The sequence below is a fragment of the Thunnus thynnus genome, chromosome 9 (genome assembly GCF_963924715.1).
Source record: "Thunnus thynnus chromosome 9, fThuThy2.1, whole genome shotgun sequence".
Classification (NCBI taxonomy): domain Eukaryota; kingdom Metazoa; phylum Chordata; class Actinopteri; order Scombriformes; family Scombridae; genus Thunnus; species Thunnus thynnus.
Window position 1 is genome coordinate 27,021,770 of NC_089525.1, and position 27,960 is coordinate 27,049,729.

The window sequence follows — 27,960 nt, forward strand, 5'->3', positions numbered from 1 at the left end:
AGAAAAGCTAAATTAGCATCCCACATTATAAACAACAATTATAAAACAATAAAAAGAGTTCCTGTCCAAAAAGGACATATGATGAACTGATAAAGATGCTTGTCAGTGTCTGCTGGGTCCCTGAACTTACATGATGTTGGCTAGGTCACACAACTGCAATGGAGCTGTGCCTGTAGGCGTTGCTACTAGCAACATGTTCAGCGTAAACCCAGTCTGCTGAATAATGTGGGTTTAAAGTTTCAAAAGCACAGTGGCCTCTGCTAGTGTTTTATTATCTATTATTGTAATATTATTTCGAATTAACATAAGAAAAAATATTTTAATTTTGTTCTAGTTGAGAGGGACCTAATTATTAACTTGATATAGGCTAGGTCTGTGCTATTGCTGGTAGTTTAATCACCTTTTATAAACTGTCAATAGGTTTTGTATTTATAATCCTAAGCAAAGCAACAAGTTACTATTGATCAGATAAATATATATAAGCCTATATACTGTATGCCTTATATTAGCAGGAAATTGAAATATGTAAGCTCAAAACTGTACTTAACTAAGCCTGAACTTCTTGTACATGACTTAAATGTACTGAGTTACACTCCACCATTGGTAAACAATGAGGTAGAGACTTTGATCTGCTCTAAGTTCATCAAGCAATGAATCACCATCACTCAGTTTCATTTTTTAGAAAACATATTGCAACGCACTTTACTCTGGTATCAGCCATATGGGCCCCACCACCGTCTCAAACTGGTACAAAACGCTGCTACTCGACTGATTACTGGGACAAAGAGGCATAATCACATTACCCCTGTGCTTGCATCCCTACACTGGCTCCCTGTTAGATTCCGCATTGATTTTAAAATCTTATTGCTTATGTTTAAGACCTTAATCGGCCTTGCGCCTAAATACATATCTGATTTATTGACTTTATATATGATCTCTCAGCCATTTAAATCCGCGGATGGAGCCCTGGTGGTTTATGAATAAGGGTGATCGGGCTTTTGCTATGCTCCCACGCTATACAATTCTCTGCTTACTGAACTCAGACACACTGTCTCTGGCATCTTCTCCTCTTAAAACTTTTCTCTTCGTGAAAGCCTTTAGAAATGTCTGATAGTCTTTATTTATATGATTCATTTTATTATCTGCCTTGCCTGATTTTATTTCCTTTCAGTAAAGCACTTGTAACATTGTTAAGAAAAGTGCTATATAAATAAAGTTTATTGTTGTTATTATCATTATTACACTTGCGCAGTTACGCCGCCGCAGCAGCTGCGCAGCTTTTGACGCTCGCCAATGTCGATGTTATGAGACGTATTTTGTAAGGTACCTCGGCTCTACATTTGTTTGCCGAGCGGGTGGGTTACACAAGCTGTGCTCGGGCAAAGAACTGAGGGCGTCACAGCTTCACTTCGGCTGGTTTTAAAGAATATAATACACTGTCTGCTAGTCAGCTTGCATTAGCTGACACATAATGTTTCCAGCTAGCAGATACTCAAGTAAAGGTACGTCGGCTAAATGCTAGTTAGCTAATCTATCGAGAGTTTGTTGTGCTCACTCTACCAACAGTGTTGTCAGTTGTCGCTACACGACGTGAATGATTTTTTTCAGCCTGTTAGAAAGAGCCAAATGCGGAATATTTTTTCTTGTGCCTAACTTTGTTTGTAGGGTTTCTATGAATGCTAACGGTCCGGCAGGTTCATTTATGGTAGCATAAAGCTAAAATGTAGGTTAAAGTTGAACCAATATATAGGTCACTTGAACTGTGTCCTTGTACTGGGTTATATTCAATTTACGCCTTTTCAGAAATGTACTGATGTTGTAAGTAACGTGTCATTATGAAAGTTACCTACGGGGTTTTGATCAATTGAAAGGATGTTATTCGCAGCCTTGAACTTTGAATTTAGCTCTGCTGTACACATACAACTCTGCTAGTTAGCATGTTGCTACTGCTGCAACTTTCAGTGTCACAGCTGCTTGGTATTTCCTCCACAGTAGTCATTAGAAGAGCTTCTGACTATCTCTGTTATGAGACGTGTGTGACGTTTTCAGAAGTCCTTTTGTCGTATTTGCCACCTGTCGAAATCTGCAAGGTTTTATTGGTCATAATTTCAGCTCATTTAGTCCGCGTTTTGCTATTTGGAAATGAGATCAGGCTCAAATAAACTAGGGCACATTGTCCAAATGGGAAACAGCCAAATGCCCACACGTTTGAACTGGTCTTGACTGGGAGCTGTTCTCTTTTGCAGCCCATAGGTGTATCAGGGCACTGAAGACGGTACAGACAGAGCATGCTGCCCCTCAGCTGTACACAACACTACACAGACGAACATGCTCTTCTGGGTCAGCACCTCGTATCACAACACACTATACCATCCACCCTCGGGATAAAGATCCAAGATGGGAAGGTAAGGCTAAGATTTATCCAGAGTTCCTGTAAATATTGTATCAACCTTGATCCAGACGCAATTTTGATTTTCTAAACCAGGAGATTGAACTGTTGATAGTCAAATAACTTAATGGTGTTTTAAATTTAATCACCTTTTTCCAACTTCACTCAGCATCTGCTCAGTGTCAGTGAGTATGTGTATATGTGGCTATTATGAGTGTTACCATGTTTCTGTCCATATGTGGGATTTGATTACATGGACTCAATACACCAGTGTGATTTAACATTGTCCAAGTTGTCCTGACTGTCTGTGCAGGAGTGTATTTCACACTTTCATTGTTTAACTTCTGTACTGATTTACAGGTGATATCTGTATCAGACTTGGGAATGTGCTTATGACGTTTCTTGATCCAGTATTTATTTAAATTCAGATTTTTTTTCCTAATGTACTACCTCATGCCAACAAAAGTGAGTACACCTGTGACCGCTGAAACAAAAATGATTACACCTGTGACTTCCAAAGATGGGATCATCATGATCAGGCTACTGAACATAAGCCAAAACACAGTTGCAGCAATGGTTAGGAGTTACTGGAAGACCCATACTACCAATATCAGAAGACACACTGGCCGGCCTTGATGGTACACACAAATTGCTATTTACACAGCCTTGCATTGAAAAGAAAAGTAGCAAAGAAGCCTGATGAATACTGGCACCACCACCATCAATTTGTTTGGATTAGATGGAGTCCAGCGTGTTTGGCGTGGACCTGGTCAGGACTATCCCAGTGACTGCACAGTGCTGATGGTGAAACTTGGAAGTGGGCGTGTGCTGATATAGGGCTGCATGAGTGCCAAAGGTGTAAGAGAGATGACATTAATAGATGGCACTATGAATGCAAGTTTGTATACCCAAATACTGAATGAAAAGATTAAATTCAATTCAGTTTATTTTATTTATATAGCGCCAAATCAAAACAGAAGTTATCTCAGGGCTCTTTTCACATAGAACAGGTCTGGACTGTACTCTTTATTTTACAGAGACCCAATATTCCCTGTGAGCAAGCATTCGACACCAGTGGCAAGGAAAAACTCCCTTTTAATGGGAAGAAACCTCAAGCAGAACCGGGCTCTGGGTGGGCGGCCATCTGCCTTGACTGGTTTGGATGAGAGAGAAAGAAGGGAGAGAAGACACAGAGAAGCACAACAACAATAATAATAATAATAGAAATATAATTTAATAATAACAATGACAGGCATGGGCGTCAAGCAGGACCACGTCAGCACAGCATCCCCGCAGCCACGGTCCACAGAAGCCCGCTGTCCGTAACTAGGGGGTCCATGACCCTGATCCAAAGGAACCTATGAGACAAGAAAGTAGTAACATGCATTAGTGGTAAATGAATGTGCACAGATCATAGACTGTATAAAAATACAGATGGAGAGGGGGAGGAGGAGAGAGGAGCTCAGCGCGTCATGGGAAGTCCCCGGCATAACTAGGGGCATAACTAGGGGCTGGTCCAAGGCAAGCTTTAACCTGAGCCCTAACTATAAGCGTTATCAAAAAGAAAAGTTTTAAGCCTACTCTTAAACGTAGAGAGGGTGTCTGCCCCCCAGACCAAATCTGAAAGATGGTTCCACAGGAGAGGAGCCTGATAGCTTAAGGCTCTGCCTCCCATTCTACTTTTGGAGACTCTAGGAACCACAGATAAGCCTGCATTCTGGGACTAGGAGGTCTTCCAGATATGAAAATAATACAGTCTCAAGAAGGTTGGCTTAAGAGGAATTTTCCAATATGACAATCCCAAATACACTGCAAAATCACACAAGAGTTTTTAAAGAAGGAAAAAGTGAAAACTATGACCTGGCCTAGTATGTCCCCTGACTTGAATCCAATAGAACACCTTTCGAGTATTTGAAAGCAGAAAATAGAGCAACAAAATCCCTCCAGCAAAGAGCAGCTGAAAAGAATCATGTGTGAAGAATGGCAGAACATTTCTCCACAAGACTGGTATCATCCATGACCAGGAGGATCCAATCTATCATCAAAAATAAAGGCGTTAGGCTTTACCAAATATTGAAAAATAAAAGAATGGAGTCTCAGTAATTAAGGCTGTACTTACTTTTGTTGCAGTTTGTTCTTAAATATGGACCTTTCATAACAGTTTAATTAGTCAAACATTCTGTTTTTTATGTTAATTGGCTTAATTCTTCTTCGGTTTTGTCTAAAAACAAATACAATTGTAATAAATGCACAAGATTCGTAATTACTTAAAATTTTAGTGATACTGACCAGAATTGTACTCACTTTTGTTGTATACTTTAGTACAGCTTACACTGCAGTAGGTCTGCATTAAAAATAGTAAAGCAATTTAGATATGGTTGACAGCTGAATAGCTCTTCATTATGAACTTATATCCTGCATCACTGATTTCCTTTGCTGATGTCCTATATTTTGTAGTTTTCTATAGTATTTTGCACAATCTTAGTAGAAAGATGATTGTTAATGCAGATCTGTTACGGCAGGAAAATTGGACAGAGTTGATACAATCTTTTAAACCCCAGAATGAGAAAAATGCCAAAGTCACAGGGCTGCTTCTGTGGCTATAATCTTTTTTTTCTATCGTTTCAAACCCTATTGAGTTTTTTCTCTGCTATCAAATAGATGCTATTGTTGCTTACTTTATGGTAGACTTTTGGGTAACATTTCAGTTAATCAGAGTGTTATCTCTGTCTGCTGAATTCAGCTGTGAAATTCAGGTTGTGAGGAGAAAAACAGATCACATAGTTATCGTTTGCGTGGCTCTACGGTGATCTGATCTGAGTGTGGTGCTCCTTTCTTTCATGCATCATGTATGTCTCCCTAAATATTTCTTCCTTATCTTTTGATCCTTTCCCAGGGATCGAAATGGAGAGGTTTGCAGATGAGGCAGATGTGGTAATAGTTGGTGGGGGCCCTGCCGGCCTCTCAGCAGCCATTCGTCTGAAGCAGCTAGCCAATGAACAGGAGAAAGAGCTGCGAGTGTGCCTGGTGGAGAAGGCTTCCCAGATTGGAGCGCACACCCTGTCAGGAGCCTGTCTGGAGCCCAGCGCCCTCAATGAACTTTTTCCTGATTGGAAGGAACGAGGGGTGAGAGACTTAATTCTAAAATCAATTGAAGCGAGCACTCGATATCACAAGCAGGTTCACCATTTTCCCAATGTTTTTTCTTTCTCTCCACCCCCGCCATCTTGAGCACATTCGAAGAAAGAAAAAAGAAAAAAAAAACATTTCAAAGAAGACACAGCGTAGCTAGTTGGCGAACTCACCAGTAGCCTGCATTACTTTTAGAGACACATTGGTCACTGCCGGAGTCGGAGATGATGGAGAAACAGAAATGAAAAATCCTCCTCCCTCCCTCAAGTCACTGGTGTGGCAACATTTTGCCTTCCCCGTGAGCTATATAAAAAACGAACGTGTTGTTGACAAAAATGTAAATGGCAATTGTCCGTGCATAATAAAAAGTCAAAATAGTTAATAGCGTCGTACATTTATTATTCAGTCATTAGACATTAGTTAAAGCTCTTAACTGTTCAAAGAATTTGAAAAATATGGCGATTCTTAAGTCTCTTAAACACATTATTCTATCAAAGTCCATTTATATATTACAGTGCTTTGTTAAGCATGCCAGTATCCTCTACAAGGTTTTCTTGCTATCGAGAGCTTTGACTGGCAGCTGCTGTTGTTTGATATGAAGAGTGCACATTGCAGTTAAAAGAAGAGCCACTAGATGGCAGAAAGGTATTTTACAACAACAGTTTCCTCACCTGAAAAAAGTCACCAGAATTAGAATTGTCTCCCTTTTTTCGATAGTGTGATTTCACTACTCAATGGGGAACAAACTTCACATGTTATTGTTATTATTATATTTTAAATAAATGTATTTATATTTGACCATATGGCCTTAATGTGCTACTTTCCAAAAAAAACAATACGGCTGTTATATCACAGGTAGCTTAGCTTTTTAAAGAAGAATTTAAAAATGTAAATGAGAGTTGTCAGGGCATAAAACCAACGATCTGTTGATCTTTACAAATCAAGACTCAGTAGTCTAACAATGGCATAGCCGTCAGTGCTGAGAAAAAGTTTAAATCGAATTGCGACCTTAAAATCGAAAGTCAAATCGAATCGTGGATTTAGAGAATCGTGACACCCCTATTTATAACAGATACACATACTGTACATAGTGTTTTATTATACAGTTTATTCATCAACATTTGCATACACCTACACTGGACTGGGTATGTGTATGAATATGCATGTATTTATGTTAATATTAGAAAATGTGGATTTGAATGTTAATTTATTCATTCACAAACACAAATCCCCATGAAGTCAAACTCTCCACAGCAAAATAACAACACTCTTTGTGCTCTTACCTCAGGCTCCTCTGAACACCCCGGTGACTGAAGATATATTCAGCATTTTAACAAAGAAACACAGAATTCCTGTCCCCATGTTGCCAGGTAAAAGCCTCTTTTTTATTCTATTTGAGTAAAAATGATATCATGCTCCTTCACTTTATAAGCAACACTATCAGCCTGATAGGGTGATAACAGATGCTGCCCCAAAGCAATATAATACTGGGTGTCATAGTGCTGTTAATATATCCATGGTTTCAGTCAGAGATTTGAAGTGTATCTCCAACCATTACTATGTGATGTTTACGATTGGGAGGGAAGTGGCTCAAAGCAGGTTAGAGTGTGGGGGGAATTAAAACTGACACAAAGGATTTACCCTCCTTTCTGTGGATGTTAAGCTGTGTACACTTTATAATGAACAGTGTGTATCTGATCTTTTACTAGAGAACGTGTTTTGAATTAAAAACAAGCTTGGAAGTTTAAGGAAATGTCACAATGCCACCAAAACTCCAAATGTAGGAAATCTGCCATTGGTCCACTTGACCACAACTAAATGTATGTGGTTATTTTTCTGATACTGTTTTGAGTTTGCTGTCATTATCAATGGCTAGAAACAGAACAGAAACTTCCCATTAGTAAGAGATAGAAATAACAATAACAATAATAAATGTTTTTCTAAAGCAGAACTGCTATACACAGATATCTATCTACATACAGAAAAAAAATGTTTTACACAGTATGATATAATCACTGACAATGAGGTTAAAATGTTTATTGTTGTAGGCACATACTATCTTGACAAAAAGTTGGAATGCCTTCTTCTTGGTATAAAACTAGTTTGTGGGTTTTGTCATCCAGTTGAAGGATTGTTTCTTAAATGTCAAACTTGTCACAACTTCTTAAAGTATGAGAAAATAGGTGCTGATTAGATTGTAGCCTTCTGAAAAAAAATTGGGATTTTGGTTCATTTAAAGTTGACTTGACTTCACCTGATCAGGTCTGCCCATGAATAACCACGGTAACTACATTGTGAGGCTGGGGAACTTTGTGCGCTGGCTGGGGGAGCAGGCGGAGGAGCTTGGAGTAGAGCTGTACCCTGGTTACGCTGCATCTGAGGTAAGACCACCTGCTGTTGTTTCTAAAAATTGCACTGTATGTCCCAATGCTGAACATTACTGCACTGCTTACACCACTGGTCTGAGTTAGAGGAACCTGGGAAGAATAATGGGAAGACATGTTATTTGTTATTAACCCAATATTTCTGTCTTACAGTGTCTGAAAAACAATGTGATGAACAAGACAATTTCCCAAAACAGAAAAATTGTTTTCTTAACCTATAGGTTTTCCATATGATGATTATTTTTCAGACTTTCAAACACCATACATTATTTTTAATAGACATGTAACTGCCTAATTTTCAGTTCACATATCACTTTTACAGCCGATCAATGTATTTGATCCATTATTATTGGCTGATGTTGGCTGATCATAGTCGTACCTGTATCATTGGACATGTGGGTTGTTATGCCAAAAATGATATAACCCAGTAATCATAATTACAGTGCCACATTTTGTACTTGTTCAGTCAATTTAATTTAACGTGTACAGTTCCCACTCAGCTTCAAGTATTCACCTTTACTCATATTACTTTTGTTTCATGAAGGTCTTGTTCCATGAAGATGGAAGCGTCAAAGGAATTGCCACCAATGATGTAGGCATCGCTAAGGATGGCTCGCCGAAGGTACAGTAAAACATTCATACAATAATAATGTCCAACTGTAGTACTTTTGCACCTATTTAATGGAAATTTGAAATACAATATGTTTTATACAGTATGTAAGATAGACATGAATGGACTGAATACATTTTTGATAGAATATACATGAGAAAGAAACCAATAGGTACATTAGCCCTTTGTCAAGGCATCACAATTACCATCTAATTTCTATGAACTGACCTCTTTTATACATAATACACAGATATATGTATTGTATCAGATTTGAAAGGATTTCATTATCCGTTCAAGGCTCAGCTTTTAAGAAAATGTGTATATTATCGTACAATGATGGATCATATTACAGTGCATGTTGTAGGTCTGTGCATTATAGTCAGTTGCTTATTATTCATGAAGTATTACAGTATATTCATGTGTCCTCTTTTCCTCTCTTGCTTCAGGATGTTTTCGAGAGGGGAATGGAGCTCCATGCTAAAGTCACATTGTTTGGAGAGGGCTGTCATGGCCATTTGGCCAAGCAGCTTTACAAGCAGTTCAACCTGCGTGAGAACTGTGAACCCCAGACCTACGCCATTGGCCTGAAGGAGGTAGATAACATGTACCGCCCACATGTAGCTAATGCTGGAGAGAGACTCTGTATGTGGCCTAAATTTTGTTCCTCCCTTAATCTGGTTTGACTGATCATTCCTAATGAGTAAAGTCCATTCTGTGGAGACTGATAAAAGTGGTTGCTTTAATGATGTGTCTGCACTGGGGGTTCAATATTGTGGACGCAGTTGGACAACGTAATTTTAATCACAATAGGAAACACAAATGCAATTACTCGCGCTCTACAATCATGTTTATCTTCGTGATTAAGACAAACAGGGTTTATGGCAAAAGGTCTGAAAGCTGCCAGCAAAATCTACTAAAACATGGTGTATAGGGTTACCATAGTAACCCTGTAGTAACCTTAAAGCAACTCTCAGTTAAATCTGTGTTTACCCAGCTGCCTGAGGTTAGTCGCTGGCCCACACTGTTCAGAGACTTGAGTCTATAGCGGTAGTTCAGTACACGTCATCAACCATATACTTTGGGGTCCAAAAGTCTGAGACCACCTATATTTTCATGTAAACCTGGAAATAAACAGAAAGTTTAAGGATTCAGAAACATTTAAAAACACAAGAAATATTAAACAAGATTCTGCACTATTTCTAGGTCAGCAATCAAATTTAAGCAAATTTGTGGCATTGACCAACTTAACTCCTTTGAACAAAAGGTAAGATTTCCTTGAGTGGAACTCCTCCATTGAAGCACATGTTCAGATGACACTCAGGTGGATTTGATCTATGGGATTTGATCGATATGAAACATGGCATCAGGACTAAGTGAAAGTGTCAGAAGTCAAATTGTGCCTCTAAGCAAAGAGGGGCTTTCTCAGTATCAAATCATGGTTAGACCAAAGGTTTCTAAGAGGGGAATGCATGGAACTCAAAAACACTTTGCAGAAACTGGATCAGTTGTATCCGAAGCACGATCAAGCAGACCAAACATGACCATACCATCAGAAGATCAATACATCAAGCTTAGTTCCCTGAGAGGTAGAAAAGCAATTCAATCACAGATACAGAATTTGCTAAATAAAGAACGCAAGACTTCAATCAGCAAAAGCACTGTCAAAAGAAGGCAGTCTTGTAGTGGTCTCAGAGGACAAATAGTAGTTTCTAAAACACTTCTCAGAAGGGGAAATGAGGCTAAATGCTTGTGGTGGGCTCAGAAATACTAGCAATTCACAGTGGATGACTGGAAAAAATTACTGATGAACTCAAGTTCGAGATTTATGGCAGTAACAGAAGGATGTATGTAAGGAGACGAATAGGAGAGAGAATGATAACGCAGTGTAGCAAACTAACAGTGAAACATGGTGGTTGTAGAGAAGGATTCATACTGCAGCAGGATAATGTCCAAAACACACCTCAAAGCTTTGCAACAACTGCTTAAAGACCAAAGAAGACCATGGAGTCCTGACTGTCTTGGATTTTCCTCTATAGTCACCTGACCTCCACCCCATTGAACATTATGGGGGCAGTTGATGACTAAGAAAGCCAAGTGTGCTGTTGCATCCTAAGAATCTCTTTGGAACATTGTCAGATTATGCTGGGATAACATGAGTCATCAGGTTGAGTCATCATGCACTCGAGCTGGCATGGCTTGAGTCATTAAAGCCAAAGGGGGACATACCAAATACTAAGATATTCTGAAATTCATGTACATTTTTCAAAGACTTTTCACTCAAATTGTTAAGCTGATATTACCATTTGTAATTGAAAAAATTGCATTACATTCAAAACAAATGCAAAATAGAAGTATCTTGATTAAATACATGTTAAGTTTCTGCAAAACAAACTTCTCATCCGTGATAGAAACACATACTTGCATTTTCCTACCACAAATGACTGGAATTAAAGAAATCCGCTGCTCGTTAATAACTTTTGTCCCCCTTTTTTTTTTAGCTGTGGACGATTGATGAGAAGAAGTGGAGGCCAGGCAGAGTGGAGCATTCTGTGGGCTGGCCCCTGAACAGGAACACATACGGTGGCTCCTTCCTGTATCACCTGAATGAAGGAGAGCCGCTGGTGGCCTTGGGCTTTGTGGTGAGTGGCTTCATATACATTGTGACACTGATACAAACAGATGTTACCGCTGCTGGATGTGACGCATGCAGTAAATAGCCTTAGGATAATTTCTGAGCTTCTGAATAAATAGTCAAGCCTTGGGCAGTTTATTATCTCTTCCAGGCGTAAGCGTAATCTTTCCGCAGCTAATCTTGCATACTACTGGACCCATCAGTCCAGTAGTATTTTTTTAATGGACATTTATGACTATACGCTCAAGGACTTCTCATTGTTGCGGTGATTTACAATTTTTGAAAAACCTATTTTATGCCGACATTGACCGCTTTCTCTTCACTCCTCTTAACCAGCTGGTAGGGGCCACATGTTATCAACAACTGCTTCGGTTTGAAACCTTTTTTCTGCTGGGGACAGTCAATCATGCCTTGTTGCCAAGTTAGAATGATTGTTGTCTGGAATGATTCAGATTTAACCAGCAAAAACTTATTCCACCTCAGGTTGGTCTAGACTACACCAACCCTTACCTGAGCCCCTTCAGAGAGTTCCAGCGCTGGAAGCATCATCCCTTTGTCGCACCTACTTTGGAGGGAGGCAACAGGATTGCTTATGGAGCCAGGGCCCTGAACGAGGGAGGAATGCAGGTATGTGTTTACAGTACACATTTTCATCATCAGTGAAGACAATTGTATAATTGTAAAGCAAAGTTATCAAACACAATTTACAAGATAAAACTGCAAGCAGTGAAAAGCTTTTGATGTATTTATGTAAATGTCAAAAGATTGAGTGTGAGTGCCGCTGTGTCACAGGGGATATCACAAGATCTACTTCAGTCTATGCCTGACTCTATTAAACTACCCCATGTCCCTACAGAGATTGTTTAAATTTATTCTAACTCTCATGTTTAATTAAAGCCATTAGCAGAATTTAAATTTTAGAATCTAATTAATTCAGCAACAAATCAAAGTTGTTACAGCAGAATGACAACAGAAATGAGCAACTAATCAACTTTATTTAAATGTTTTCAGTACTACTGATACATTAATGTGTATTTGGTTTATTTATTGGATACATCAAATATGTTTGTGAGCCTGTGAAGTGGTGGGTTAGATTTTTCTAAACTGTTTTGTATTCTGGTGTTTTCTAAGTCTGCCTTTTTTTTAAGAGTGCGTTTTATACAGAAAATTCTATCACAAGAATAGATAACATCCTTTAATCTGTCAGATACGCCATATTATTTCTTTAGCAAAGTACTCTCTTCAAATGACATTACAATACAATACATTTTAACACACTAATGAAATGCTATTACTGTTAAATCTCCTTTTTCATGAGTCATGCATATAACAGTTTTGGTTGATACACACTCACCACATGTTTTTTTATTTATTTATTTAAATGAATATATAATGCGCCTTATGATATAATGTGGTAATTGTTATAATATCCAGGAATAGTGGATTTATGGACATACTGGACATACATCACACTGATATCCAGTCAGAAGTTGAAGGTCTGAGAAGTTAGAACATGCATGAACTCTCTCCATGAACTCTCTTTCTCTCCAGTCTATCCCAAAGTTGACTTTCCCTGGAGGGCTGCTGATTGGCTGCAGTCCTGGTTTCATGAACGTCCCAAAGATCAAAGGCACCCACACAGCTATGAAGAGTGGCATGCTGGCTGCCGAGGCCATTTTTCCCAAAGTCACAGCAGAGAGCCTGGATTCAGAGACGGCAGGTACAGAATTACAGACCCATAATAATGATGACAGTAGCTGGTTTGTATTTCAGTTACTCCAGGACGGTTCACATCTCATTAAAGTTCACTCCTTCAAATTCAACGATGAATAGAGTGTAGACAGAATAATATTAACTTTTCATGGGAAAATGATTTTAACTCTGAAGGCACATAATCACAAACAGTGCGACAAATTTGGGTCCTATCAGGTTGAATGTCATGTGGCAACATTTATCGGCCATAAAAGGTCAGACAATACGAGTTAAGAGTTTTGAAAGGTGCAAAGGAGACACACGCTTTGTGCTCTGACTGCAGATGCATAAACCAAAAGGAGTCAATAAAAATGTCAGTGGGAATAGTCTTGAGAATCATGCCAAGGCTTTTGGGAGAGAGAGGCTGTTTTGAGAAGTAGCAGGCACAAGTTGAACCTAATTAAAAGGGATTTGATATTGAGCTGAAGCACACAATACAGCGCCAAGGATTGACAAATACATCCAGTTGTCATCAGAATATGATCCACCTTTTGTAGCACAAGTACTTTTTCATTTAGGTGTTTACAGCACTTTTAATAAGAATGTAATATTTAAATGCAAATTGTCTCTACGACTGACATGAAATACATACTAATAGTAAATTCTGAAAGGGTCAGTGCATTTAAATTACTCACTCATGGTTTTGTGCAGTGCAGATAGTTTCAGCTCAACTCCAGGGTTTGAAATTATCCAAAACTTGTGCCAGCATCCCAATTTGATTGAGGTCAGTGCAATTTAATCTGTGTTGAACAAAAAATATAAAAATTACATTTGAAAAACTCAACATTGTGTCTCACTAGAAACAATGTCCTAGTTATAAAAGGGATAGTCCACTGACCTAACTGAACTGTTTTTATAAGGATCACTACTCTGGTAGAAAGATTTTGTTGACGTCAGCCTTTTGTTTTATTCTTTATTTAGCAAGGTCAGATTTAATCAGGCTGTTTGCTTAAAATGAGCACAAAAGTAAACATGACAACAGCAGAGCTGAAGAGAAATTACAATATCAAACATTAATCCTCCCAGGACTCCACATACCTGAGTATGCTGACATGTTGAAGGAGTCGTGGGTGTGGAAAGAGCTGCACTCGGTGAGAAACATCAGGCCATCCTTCCACAATTACTTTGGCCTGTACGGTGGCATGGTCTATACTGGGATCTTCTACTGGGTCTTCAGAGGAAAGGAGCCATGGACGCTCAAACACTGTGGTGAGTATCAGGGAGCAGAATTATCTTACAGCTTGCTGTGCAATAATCAAAGCAAAGAGAAAAAAATGTAAAAATGATTATACAAAGAGTAATCATGCATTACTACTAAGCTCCCTGTTTGATAGGCTCATTGTTAATGAGAGTAAAGAGGCAGTGAAATGAAGGATAGAAGGTTTTTTGTATGCTGAAATGTGTCCTTTTCTGTATTTTTTTCAACTTCATTGCAAAGACCCTGATTTCACATATTGATAGTGTTCACACTAACAAAAGACAGGCATGCAGTATAAAAAGAATAAGAATATTGCATTAGGAGAAATCAGTGTGGTGCCCATGATCTCAGCTGAATGTAGAAAAAATATGACATGTACAGTGTACACTGTCATTGTGGTTAGCTGTGCCGCTGCAGATAGAGTAACAGCACAACGCCAGTGGTTTCCCTTTAGGTGAAGTATGAGGTCATCTTATCTCAGCAGAGAAAATCAACATTTCGTAACCAGCTGTGCTCAATCTGTCCCAGGCCTTGATTCAGACCAGCTCAAACCAGCTAAAGATTGCACACCGATTGAGTATCCAAAGCCTGACGGCAAGATAAGCTTCGACCTGCTCTCCTCTGTGGCTCTGAGCGGTACCAACCACGAGGGGGACCAGCCTGCCCATCTAACCCTAAAGAATGACAGCATCCCGGTCGATAGGAACCTGGCCATATACGATGGTCCTGAGCAACGCTTCTGCCCTGCAGGTAATGCCATCAGCTCTTCTGAAGAACACCCCCCCCAAACAATCTCTCAGGGTGTAGATAACAGTTAAGAAGCAACAGAAATTCTTCTTTGACAAGGCTCATAAACAAACAAATAATGCAAATTTAAAAGCACATTTAAAAAAACACACACACATGTAAAATAGGACCAAAACCTTTTAAAACTACAATTTACAAGAACAAAAACAGGTACAGTGTACAGTGAGTGATAATCGCAGAGAGAATAAAAGATTTTTGTAGTTTGTATGTTTTTCCAGGCCAGAGGGACTTTGTAGCATCAACCTGAAGGCAACAACTGGAAGGATTTGTGGAGGGGGTGAAAGGGATCCTGCTTGATCAGAGTGGCTTTCCTGATCACTGACCGGGTGGACAGTTCAGATAGGGGAGTTTGGGGTGAACCAATTATTTTGCCAGCCTGATTAGATATGAGAGATATGAGAGTTTTCTTTGTATTTGGTGGTAAGGGCGTTGTACCAGGATGAAATGTTGAAGGTGATTATACATTAAATTAGTGTCCAGTAAACCAGGGTTAAGTCCTGAGCTTCCTCAGCAGGTGGAGGCGCTGCTGGGCTTTCTTGTACACAGAGTCATTTTTCTGGGAAAAGGACAAGGAGGTGTCTATCTCTGTCCCCAAGGTATTTAAATGATTGTACTTGTTCTACCAGCTGGCCTTCAATACTAAGGGGTTGGAAAAGAGGTGGTTGTTGTAAGTCTGGTTTCTCCTTGGTCTAAGTGATGTTGAGCTTGAGGGAGCTTTCCCAAAATGTCTGGACCAGGTTGTTTACTGCCCAATGGTATTCAGACAAAGCATTGGTGCCTGTCAGTCAGCCATTCCTTCACTGCTGCAAGAGATGTTGTTGGTGTAAACAGAGAAGAGAATGAGGGATAAAACGCAGCCTTGGGGGAGCCCTGTGTTTAAAATAAACGTACTGGATTTAAAACCATTTAAAGCATCTGGCTCCGACACAAGCACTGTGTCGGGTTGACCCGAAGCTCCACTAGGCAGTGCAGTAGGGTGTTTGTGTGTACGGTATTAAAAGCAGAAGAGAAGTCCATGAATAAAATCCTAGTGTGGGGTTGTGTTGAGTACAGGTGTCTGGCCACAGTGTCTGAAAGGGTTAGACTTGCATCCTCCACCCTGCGTTTTGCCTTGTAGGCAAACTGGAGTGGATCCAGTCTCTCTGCCACCATGCTGGAGAGGTGTTCACACACTACTCTATCCGTGCATTTACACAGCATTGGTGTCAAGGCAACTGGCCTGTAGTCGTTCAGGTCCTTAGTATATGTCTTTTTAGGGATGATATTATCAGTGGCCAAACTCACAGAATGACATCAGGGTCAGAACGACCAAGAGGAGGACTGGGTTTTGAGTTAAATGCATTAGGAATGTTGCCATAACACAAGTCCAGTATATTCTGCATTCGAGTTGATGTATATCGCTCCAGATTAGGCAAATGTGTGGTGATGTCGCATCTGTTAAAATCCCCCAGTAGCAATAATCATTTTCTCTCCTTACAGTTGAATTGTGTTCATAGTTTCACACCATAAATGTAGTTACTAGTCAGTTAGGGCTTATAATCAGTGGTCTCATGCACTCAGGAGTTGTGTAAAATCAGTTTAACTCAGTATCCTGCAATATTTAAGAGTTCTGCAGCATGAAATCAAATCTAATCTAAGTAGAGTTGATATGATTGGTCAGTTACTCAATGAACGGAAAATTAATCTGCAACAACTTTGATAATCGATTCACCTTTAAAGTTATTTTTCAAACAAAAATGTCAAACAGTATCTGTGTGAAGATTTCCAGCATTTTTTGTTTTTCATGATAGTAAACTGACTATATTTTGTTTTTTGGACTGTTCATTGGACAAAACAAGCAATCTGAATACATCTACTTGTACTGCAAAGCATTTTACACTGTTTTCTGATGTCTTATAGACCACAAGTAATGGAAACATGCAGTATAGTTGCAGCCCTAAATCTAATCTAATCACTGTCATTACACTTGATGATGTTGTCTGTGCTTGTTGCTGAAATTCATATTCTGGTGTTCATACCTACTGGTATTCATATTCATATTAATTCATATTCATACCAGAATATGAATTAGGTTCCAGTAAATAGGGCCTCAATTAACAACGACACCTTTTCTCTGTCAATTATTTTTCCAATTAATCGTTTGGTTCCTAAAAATGAAAAGAAATCTGCATTTTGCTTCTTTTGTCCAACAGTCAGACAAAAGACTGATTGAAGTCTTTTGAAGACAGTGATTGAGAGAAAATGAAATAGTAATTTAGTCTGATTATCAGGCAGCAATGATTGTTTCTCAGAATCATTTCTGACAGGTTTTGTTTTGTTCTCAACCTCAGTGAAACACAACTTGAGGAGTAAACACTCCAGTTTTTTTAATAAACCACTCCAAATCAACAACAAAAACTGAATCAACAGTTTTTCCAGGAATTTGTAAATGTGATTGCAGCCAAAAGCAGCAGACTGAAACCTGTTATAGTCTCTAAACTTCAGAGGATATAATACTGAATAGTTCAGTTTTTCAACCCTGACCTTTTTAACCTGTCATTTATAACTGCAAATAGTGCGTCATAGCTTTTGCTGTGAAATACGTCCACTAGATCCTATAAAACCAGCTACAGTTTGAACTATTGTCATCGAAATGCTGTTTTAAAGAACGGTTACATAATCTAAAACCTTACAAATCACCAAAAGCTCCCTCTGATTACCGAACATGATTAGTCCAAACATGTCTTTTCAGGAGGGAGGCATATTGGATTTTCTAAAAACATCCACAACAACTCCACCATCTCTGGTTGCTGTGAGCAATAACAATCAAGTCTACATCTCAGTTTTAAAACAAAATGCAATGCGGCTTTTAAAAACCAGAAAGCTCACAGTGTAGTCAGAAGATGCTGCAAAAGAAGTTTAGTCAATCAGATCAATTGTAACAGAAAACCAGCAAAACCTGACACAAAGCTTTTTTTCAGCTGAACAGACAGAAGTGTCTGACTATACTGTGATTCTAATTTTATTTACTTTTACTGTACAGAGAAAAAGAAATGGCCATTGAAGTTTCAGGGTATCTCACAGTATCATCATAAAATGTTGCAATACAGGTAGTTCTGCAAAAGCCAAAACATTGCACATTATCTGACACATCATACTATCTTTAGAGAAAATATAGCTCTAAAATGACAGAATTGCTTTGCAGTAAGTAAAGAACTGATTACACAATATGTATTTTTTGAATTATGAGGTGATTTGTTTCACATAAATTCTGTAAACTTGTGTATCTGAGTAAAGTTGAAGCCTTTTTAACAGCAACATAGTTGAAATGTAAAGCCAGACTAGCTTTGTCCCCTCGATGCCAGACAGATAAATAAGGTATCATACAAGAGCCTATGATGAAATATTTCTGCATTGATTATTTGTCCCATCCTCCAGTGGTAAACTCTCTTACATGTTCTTCTTTTCATATCTTATCACAACACAAAATCTGGCACAAAGTTTATAGAAATATCTCATATCTCCTGGTTTTCTGTTTTTTTTCTCTTCTCAACATCGTCCCTCCCAGGTGTGTACGAGTATGTTCCCGTGGAAACAGGAGATGGGATGCGGTTGCAGATTAACGCTCAGAACTGTGTCCACTGTAAGACCTGCGACATCAAAGACCCGAGCCAGAACATCAACTGGGTCGTGCCTGAGGGTGGCGGCGGACCAGCTTACAACGGGATGTGAATGTGTCTGCCTTTTTCTACCTTTTGTCTTGAAAGATCACCGTAAAGACATATTCAGGGTTACTTGGCCAGTGACCGGCAAATGTGCCTACCCATAGAGCTGTTTTTGGGGTATTAAAAAAAAAAAGATCTGCAAAAGTAGGTTTTCAAAACTGAAAACAAATCTGGCTTTTCCCATAGAAGTGATTTCTTACAATCAGGTTAAAATGCTATACAGGAATTATGAACCCCATGTAAAATACTGGACCAGAAAAAAACTGACATAAAGTAGAAGTCAAATTTCACAGATTTGTAGCCTTTGCTTCACTGCTATAATGTATTTAATATGGGCATTGAACATAGTTTGAGTAAAGCGGCTCTATCTGTTTTAAAAATAACTACTTGACCAACTGTAATACTTAATATATTTCCTTCAAAAATTGTAATTGAACAAGCAAGTCAGCTGTTCTTAAATTAAGGTTTATTTCAGCATTATTGCAGGTATATGACAGCCTTTGATCCACACAGTATTGTACATAATATCACAACAATGAATAAAGAACACATGACTGTTATCCTTTTCAATTTATTGACCCCTGTAAAAAAAAAAAAAAAACAAAACATAAAAACAAATGGATGTACTAAATGTGTTCGAGGGCAATGTATCAACATGAAGTGGTACAACATACACAACTTTGTTTTTTTCTGAACGGCGTCAAAATCCCAGAACAAAGACCAGTGTTAACCCAGTATTTCAACACTTAAAACTATTCATTTTGGGTGAAGACTCTTGTCAGAATGAAGACAGGCCGAAAGCTTACAACCGTTATTCCCTTGTAAAGAATACATAAAAGTGAGAAATGTTCCAGGTGGGAAACATGAAAGAACCTGCAAAAACACCAAAAACACAGTACAATTTTCACCTGGGTACAGACTCCAAATCTGATTTTAAGTGCAGCTTCCCATGTAGAGATGACTTCATATATTGATAAATGACACTAACGATTCAATGCATCCTCAGGTGAAATGTTCACGCGAACATTTTGGCATAGATTTTCTTCTCTTTCTCCTTCTCCTCCTGGACTTTAAGCTGGACTCTCTTCATCTCGTTGCTGATAGCTGTGAAAAGAAAACAGTTTCAATAAAAAGCTCAATAAGTAGATCAATTGAACACATTTGGTTATGTACAGTTTGCACTAAATAAATCTTCACATACATCATTTCAGGTGCTAATGTGTCCACTCATACATTACATTTTGTCTGTCCTTCTGCACACTGTTAAACTCACTTTAAAAACAGCCTCCTGCTGGAGAAGAGCATGAGGCATTCTGACAGCTCTTATCTCTTAGCCAGCAGCCAATAAACTGCAGCTTAAAAATCAAAAGAGCAGTGCAACACTGTCAAAAAAAGCAGAGAGGTGCTCCAGATTTGCCAAGAGCCCGATTCCCACCCAGTACACTCCAGCTTTCATGTATCGGAGGGATGCACTGACTTCAAATGGTTCTTCTTAACATCCAGTGGAGGCGTAATCTCAACAACTGGCAAGCAGACTTACCAATAGTTAAAGGACCAGTGTGTAGAATTTGGTGGCATCTAGCATTGAGGTTGCAGATTGCGACCGACTGAATACCCCTCCCCTCAACCCTTCCCTTCCAAGCATGTAAGAGAACCTACGGTGGCCGCAAAAGGCCCTCTCTAGAGTCAGTGTTTGGTTTGTCCGTTCTGGGCTACTGTAGAAACATGGCAGGCTCCGTGGAAGAGGAAAAAAATTGGCACAGAATAATTTACTACAATATCTTTTTCAGTCAACTATATGGGATTTCAGCCACTGGTCGCTGAAAGTGTTAACAGAGCAAACAGAGTAGTGCCGTTACAGTGTGTTTGTTGTTTCCATAATCATCAGTGTTTAGAAAGTCAGTCTGGTTGTTTTAGTCTGATATTCTTAAATATTAGATTCAGAGTTGATTAATTCGCATTTTAAGAGATCTTGGAAAGTGATATTTTGGCTCTATGATATTCATATATGAGTGCAGTTTTGAGTCTGTAAAGTAATGTTTGTTCATTGCAGAATGTTGTAATAAAGGATTTGGCTGGTGATTTTCTGTATTTTTATTATTTTGAACAAAGCTCATATGCAGAGCCAAAACCAATGAACTGATTTACCTACAAGAAGTGTGTGTGTGTGTGTATCCGTACCAGCCTGATATGTCTTACTCCTCTGTGCTGTAGACCTCTCTTCAAAACATGTCAATGACCCACACTGCTGCACTGGTTACAGTGGTTGGTTTAGAAACGGATCCAAAGACTAATAACAGCGATCACGTTTTCAGTCTGAGGAGAGAAGTTCCTCGTACGGCAGACGTCGCTGTGCATGCACAGGAACACGGTTCTGTTTGCTTGTTGTGCTACTTAACACGACCTCTTGACTTTGTGCGACCTTATACATTTCTCTAGTGAAGGCTCACTGACATTTTTTTTTTTAATTGTGTTTGGACAACAACAGCAGGGGAATAAGATACATCAGGCATCGGATACCAACACCATACTTAGGTAGATCAATTAACTGTTGGTTTGACTCTGAACATGATAAGAATAGAAAATCACCAGGCTTTAACCTTTAAGAGTATTTTCACCCACTCTGACAATGAGTAGAACGCCAGCAGTCTGTCATTCATAACCCCTCCTTCCAATAACCTGTTGAGACCTGCCGGTGCTATTTATGAACAGGTAATCATATTTTAAGTATTGATTTAACATCATTGCATGGTTAATGTAACAGAGTGGTTAACAAAATGAGTGTCATCACACTCTTGATGTTAAGGTCACACTGTCTCCCAAGGCAGATTATGTGACTACACCCTGACTGAGTCATTATTGTCCTGTGTTTGACCTTTCATGAATAACTAAACTGATTGTTACTCAATTTCCTCCATAAAGTTCAATTAGGAGGAACAACAAATATTATAGAGAAGAATGCCGACGACTTTTTCCTGCATTTTTCTTCACAAGCTTGCGTGACAAGTCTAAATAATACATGTGAATATGCATATGTTAATATGCATATGTAAATATGCAATGACGTGCTAAATATGCAAATGCAGGAGAAGACGGAAAACATTTTGTTCTCGGCATGGTAACAATTAATAGCAAGACTCAGTAAAAACAGAGAAGAGGGGGAAAAGGCTCACCTTTGTCTTCTGGAGCTACTCCCTGAGCTTTCTTCAGATCAGTCTGTAAAAATAAAAACAATATGATGAGTCGAACGTACCTCAGACTGTTAAAAATACTAAGTGAATGCACCTGGATTTTGTCCTCTTAATGTTCAATGAAATCTAAAGATAATACATGGTGCATTTTGAACTGTTGTGGTGTTGTACAGTATCTGACACAGAAGGTCTTTGATATTTTCACATCTAAACAGTCACTTAAAAGACGGTGATGCTTTTGTGGACGTTACCATGGCTTTGCTGTATTCCTTTAACCCCTGCCAGGCCTGGGCCCTCCGGAACAGGGCCTTGGTGTTGGCTTGGTCCAGCTCCAGAGCCTGTCAAACAAAACAGAAATACAAATATGTTTTTTTAAGCTGTAGTAAATTCTCAGCGATAAAGCAAATAAACATATTTCCCAAAAATACCAAACTGTTCCTTTAATTCAAATGATGAAAACAAAAGATTACAGGGTGTGTCTTGGGCTTTGGGAAACAGCGATCGACATTTTTTCGACATTTTCTGAGATTTTATAGACCAAACAATTAATCAATTAATCTAGAAAACAATCGACGGACGAATCAATAATGAAAATGACCGTTAGCTGTGGTCAAACTTTACCTCGTTGCAGCTGTCCACAGCTTCCTGCCACAGCTGCATCTTCAGATTGCACGCTGCTGTGTTGAGGAAGCAGCTGATGGCAGTGGGCTCCAGCTTCTTCTGCACATCCTCCTCCAGCTGATCTCCGCTCTCCGCCAAATACCTACAAACGTATGAATCAGACTCATTGGGCCTCACGCAAGAAGCGCTGGTGCAAACAGATTCCTTCTTAAAATGCACAAATTTTCTCTTAGGTAAGAATGAAATTTACGAGCGGTCCGGACCTGTCGTACGTGTCAAGAATAGATCATCTCTGCCTTTCTACATTTCAGTAGGAAACTTCTCTCACTGCAACAGCTGCCTCCGTCTCTCTGCAGGTCTGTGTCCAGTATCATCTGAAGCTAATATCTCTGTGACTGTCACATCACGGAGCGCTTTGCTTTAGAACGACATTTTTTTAGCATCTAACTTCATGTCAAATCATTCCCTCTTCATTTCTCTCACAGTGCAGAGCTGCTCTGATATGTTAGCTGGATTCATATTTTCATTTTCATGAATCCAATGTAGGATTTGTGTAAGAAGAAATAGAAGAGACAAATAAGTAAACATTCATCCACCGGGCCCGTAGTTAGTGATGGAATTGGATTCTGATGAGCAGTGATTGATGCCACTGAAAAAAATGTGGCCATGTGCTATTAAATCTGAACTGAATAACTTGAGTCCTGTGAGGATTATTGTGCCTGAAGTCTCGTGATAATGTCACTCCATCGATCTGCTGCTGAAGACTTACAGACGTGTCTCTAAGTGCCAAATAAAGGTCATCTGTAACACTCACTGTTACTGGTTGTCACTGCCTTATTTACAGACATTGTACACTGGCTGTTAAAAAAGTATTTTTTTTTAACTTTTTCTCCAGTTTCTTTCTTTATGAACTTAATCTATAATACAAGTGTTCTGACACAGCCAAGCATCTGCTGATGAAATCCATGTTATATGGTTGAAAAGCTTCAGAAAAAGTAATTAAGTGAACTTTGCGTCAAGATGGTTTTTCCAATAAGTGTGTTTTGAATTCCCTACTGAGAGACACGCTTCATTCAACAGAGAATCTGGCACAAAAGCTAGTGTACTTACCTATTTATTACTGTTAAAATCATTTCTGCGATGTATTTCTGAACAGGGCTTAAAGTGCTTTTCCCAAACATTTGGACAAGTGTGTTATATTTATTACACAAAAGTTACAATTAAATCAAAATAAAATCATTTCGACCTTTAAATGGCCGAAGACGAGGCTGATCCACCACAGACAATGTAATATTTATAAAATGATTGATTGTAGAAGTAAACCACACAGACACGGTGCTGTTATACCTTACCTGAGGGCTTTGCTATATTTTTTGACTGCAGTTTTCCAGTCTTGACTCTTAAAAAGGTTGTTCCCGATATTCTTCACATCCTCAGCCACAGACAGAACTTTGTCAACCTGAAAGCGAGTACAGATGAAAATGTCAAGTCCATTTCCTTTATATTGAAAACATGACTGCTGACATGAAAAATAAAAACATTCATAAGTTTCTTTTTCTAATTTTCGTAGTCACAGTAGAGACCCTGCTAAAACAAAGTCTACTGGGCAAGAAAGTTAATCATTCAGACAGGTTGTAAACAAACAAGAAGTCTAGTCAGATTATCTAAACAACTTCATTACAAAGTGAAATGGAGTGCGACTACACCCGAAATGTTTGTTATACATTTAGGGGACAGCTGTTTCCTCCTTCCTCCAGTGTTTGCCAGGCTGAACACGTCCCAGATCTTGATATTGAAATTGTTATTAATATTCTCGTCTGACTTTGGTTGAGACGACAAACAAGCCCATTTCCCAAAACGGAAGAGTATTCCTTTAGCCGAGGCCCGCAGAGCATGGTAACTGATGTTATCTGCCGGAGTTCAGCCGCGTCCTTGAAGATCAAAGACTTCACTGATACTTACATCTTTAAAGTCGATGTCGGAGTCCTCGGGGAAGTCTGGGTGGGTGTCTCCTGACCCGTCGCTTGGTGCAACACCCCAGCTGTCCCCGTCCTTATGCTCACCGCAGTCTGCTATGACACATGGCTGAAAAGGTAGACATGAGCAGAAATAAAATGCATTGGTCCAAGAACTTTTGTACATCAGATGCCGCAATTTTTCATGAATATATCACGGCGAGTGTGTAATTATGATGTGTTGTCTGGGTTATGATTTCTACCACAGTAGTTTTTCATGTTTTTTTTTCATTTATGAATCCTATTGTTTATTTGTTTTACAATAAAAGATCATTTTCTCACAGAACGTCTATAAGTTTCTAGCTAAAACATGAACAATTGAAGACTAATTTCAAAGGCTATTTAACATATTTTTGGTAAGACTGTGAGACAGCTTTCTTAAATTGTAAATGTCTTATTTGGGAATAAAACTCCTGTTTTTGAAGACTTTTACCTTTTCAGGAGTGTCATCCGTAGTATCAATGGACTCCAGCATTTTTACTACACCCATCCCCTTCAATACTTGTCCAAAGACCACATGTTTGCCGTCTAAGTGCGGCGTGGGAACAGTAGTGATGAAGAACTGTGAGCCGTTGGTGTCCGGCCCGGCGTTGGCCATACTTAGCAGACCCACTTTGTCATGCTACGAGGGAAAGAAAAGGAATCATTACAACAGAGAAAGAATGGCAGAGGTGGTGCAAATGAATAAGAAAGAAAATACAAAAGAAGTGAGAAGGTTAATTTAACATTTCAATATAATAAAAAATTCTTCTCCCTTCTGCCTTTATTAGATTAGAGGGAGTCTGGAAGTACTGGGAAAGAGAGATGGATAATGCCACAAGGGTTCCAGTATACTCTTAAGCAAAATGAGCCACTACAGGACATTCTGGAGGAACTATATGTCTTTGATGACATATCTGGTCCCCCTTAGTTTAGACTACAAGCAATGGCTTACATGATGGATGAAGAAAGCAGGCAATGTTCTAGTTGTAACGTTTTCTAGCTGCGGGACAAGATAAGCAGATTGTAGTTGTAAATGGTTCACCTTGTAGTGGAAGTTTTCATCCTCAAACTTCTCCCCGTAGATGCTCTCGCCCCCGGTGCCATTATGGTTGGAGAAGTCACCTCCTTGGATCATGAACTTTTTGATAACTGCCGAAAACAAATGAATAGCCAAATTACTTTTCCAGATCAACCAGAATGAATATTAGTATCGCTTTAGGCTCCCTGAACTCAAAAGGCTTGATTAACCTGTTAAAATCAAGTTACTTACTTTGCATTTTAAATTAAATTCTGTCTGAGTGTTGAAAATCATATTTTGCAGTCTGGTCTGTTCAGTCCTATGTTCATGTGCTGTAACAGTCTTTAAGTTGTTGTTACTGTGTATTATGTTGACATGAATAAACACCCAATTTCCATTACAGTGCAATAATCTATCAAACTGACGTTTTCAATATCAGCTAATATTCTTCCATGTGTATGTTCAGGTGCAGCTCAGTCCTTCTGTTTGCAGCCTGCAGACCTCCAACTTACAAAATAGTTGGTGAAGACATTTGTGTAAAATTTAGCCATACAAGCATTTTCAGTTTTATTTGCCAATGACTTGGGACTAACTGTTCAAATACATTTTATATTCAAAGCCTTCCAAATCTACTGTTGGTGGACTCGCTCACTGTATTTGTTGTCCTGTCAGTAATTTCAACACAGGTGTGTACGTGTGTGTACTAAAACTGTCCTTCCAAACTGAAATATCACGTTATATGCAGACGTCAGCACTATTTACTTCTGTGGAACGGGCATCCTTTGAAGTGCAGCGGTTTCCCAGTCGATTGGCCAATGCCTTTCTCTCCAGTGCAGAGGGCCCGGAAGTTTTCAGCAGTCTTAGGAGTGATATCAGCAAACAGCTCCAGAACTATTCGGCCAGCTGTGGACAGACAACGGTTTGGTTTACTGCATGTTCAGTCACAGATTTAAAACACCTTGTAGTCTTCCTGAGAACAGATGTGTTTACTTTCAACATAAACAATATTAATTATGTTAAAGGACAATTTTTCAAGTCTGTCTTAAAACAATAGTCTGGTGCCCAAATTAACACAAAAAAAGGTTTTTCTTGCTATCATCATTAGAAGATCCCTTCATAACGCACTTACAATGCCTTACAATGACTATACTTCCACCGCAGCGCAACAGAGAAACACTGTCCAAGGAAACAGAAAGAGGGAATTTGATACTAAAAAGACTGTAAATGTGGCAGATATCCACTTGATATGACTAACTCAGACTGCTGAAGCCTCATATAAACTTCAGATAAACTTTTAAATGTATTTTTGCACATACAGACTGTGTGGACACACAGGACTCACACAAGATTTTAGTCCCCATCATTTATATTGAAAGCACATTTTAAGGGGATCTTTTAATAGATATGAACAGGAGGAATGATCAGTGTTCATATGGACACCTGACTGCTATTTTAAGACAGACTTGAAAATTGTGTGGGGAATTATGAGGAACAGGATATTTAGGTATTCTGAAAACAGTGTGAATAACCTGATAGAGTTTAATATCATCCATTTCAAAGAGGTCTTGTCAAACCACAATAAATTACCGTGATGCCTTGACTGTGAGGATTTAATTTTGTTAGCTGCGAACAATTAAAGGGATTTAACGAACAAGATTAACGTTACATGAACCGATATTAAGAGCCCCACACATCTGATTAACAACCAACCACTGTCACTGACTATAAAAGCTAGATAACAGTGGTATAACCACAAAGTTACGGACGGCAAATGTTAAGTTAATACATCTTACAAGACAAAACAACCACACGTGGTTCCTGTACTGTCAAGATTAGAGACAAGCTCTGGGTAAATTAGCATTTACCCAGCTCAAATCGGGCTCACAATAAACATTAGCAAGCTACTACAAACACAAACACCGATATTTTACCAAACTGGCTTATTTCTAAATGATAAAATCTCTGGAAGCTGGTGAATGAACCAGTTTCTAGTGAACCAGGGTGGTGCTAAGCTAACCAGGCTAACGGTTAAACTGGCCCTTAGGTTAAATAGATGTTAGCTGGCATTTAAATAAAAAAAATGTCCTGACCTCTTCCTCCATCAATGTCTACATCAAGGAAGACACGAGGGTTTTTAGGATTTGAAGGCTTGTCAGACGGTGTTGGGTGAGACATTTTAAGGACAAGGCGATTTAAGACACTTGTTTTAGCTAAGCTAGCTAAACCCGGCCGCCGGCAACTAGAGCAGGTTCAACGGCTAAAAATGGGAATGACAGAAGTTCCGGTCAGAAACTTCAAAGTAAAACTATCGATAAGAACGTTATATTACAAGTTAACGATATAAATATAACGGTTAAATATACATATATATACATATATTTATTGAAATTTCAACAGACTAGAAATAAATAATACATTAGTGTTGGGTTTTTTTCGCTAAACGTTCATTTGAAGCTTCCGGTCATGATTTGCAAAATAAAATTCACATTAAAGGACCAGTATGTAGAATTTAGTGGCATCTAGTG

General features: G+C 38.9%; 2 protein-coding genes across 2 annotated transcripts; one reads left to right on the forward strand and one right to left on the reverse strand.

Annotated features, from left to right (window-relative positions):
* Positions 1-1,268: 1,268 nt before the first annotated feature.
* Positions 1,269-19,168, forward strand: etfdh (electron transfer flavoprotein dehydrogenase). The gene is made up of 13 exons (XM_067599900.1): positions 1,269-1,502; positions 2,247-2,405; positions 5,286-5,515; positions 6,810-6,891; positions 7,784-7,902; positions 8,450-8,527; positions 8,962-9,108; positions 11,014-11,154; positions 11,631-11,774; positions 12,699-12,867; positions 13,926-14,108; positions 14,626-14,847; positions 18,452-19,168. The coding sequence occupies exons 1-13, from the start codon at positions 1,472-1,474 to the stop codon at positions 18,613-18,615; spliced, it is 1,869 nt and encodes a 622-aa protein (XP_067456001.1). The 5' UTR covers positions 1,269-1,471; the 3' UTR covers positions 18,616-19,168.
* ppid (peptidylprolyl isomerase D) lies at positions 19,058-27,702 on the reverse strand. The gene is made up of 10 exons (XM_067599901.1): positions 27,526-27,702; positions 26,198-26,338; positions 25,460-25,566; positions 24,869-25,057; positions 24,383-24,505; positions 23,773-23,879; positions 22,421-22,562; positions 22,051-22,137; positions 21,782-21,824; positions 19,058-19,712 (listed from the first exon to the last, which is right to left on the reverse strand). Exons 1-10 carry the CDS (start codon positions 27,608-27,610, stop codon positions 19,624-19,626), a joined length of 1,113 nt encoding a protein of 370 aa, XP_067456002.1. The 5' UTR covers positions 27,611-27,702; the 3' UTR covers positions 19,058-19,623.
* Between the last annotated feature and the right edge of the window lie 258 nt (positions 27,703-27,960).

Excerpts from the sequence above, each read along its gene's own strand:
- etfdh (XM_067599900.1), top strand. The coding sequence starts at position 1,472 with ATGTTTCCAGCTAGCAGATACTCAAGTAAAG. Across the intron at positions 9,109-11,013 it reads ACGCCATTGGCCTGAAGGAG|CTGTGGACGATTGATGAGAA; the intron begins GTAGATAACATG and ends TTTTTTTTTTAG. Across the intron at positions 12,868-13,925 it reads CCTGGATTCAGAGACGGCAG|GACTCCACATACCTGAGTAT; the intron begins GTACAGAATTAC and ends TAATCCTCCCAG.
- ppid (XM_067599901.1), bottom strand. The coding sequence starts at position 27,610 with ATGTCTCACCCAACACCGTCTGACAAGCCTTCAAATCCTAAAAACCCT. Across the intron at positions 22,563-23,772 it reads AAATATAGCAAAGCCCTCAG|GTATTTGGCGGAGAGCGGAG; the intron begins GTAAGGTATAAC and ends ATACGTTTGTAG. Across the intron at positions 19,713-21,781 it reads AGTAGCTCCAGAAGACAAAG|CTATCAGCAACGAGATGAAG; the intron begins GTGAGCCTTTTC and ends TTCTTTTCACAG.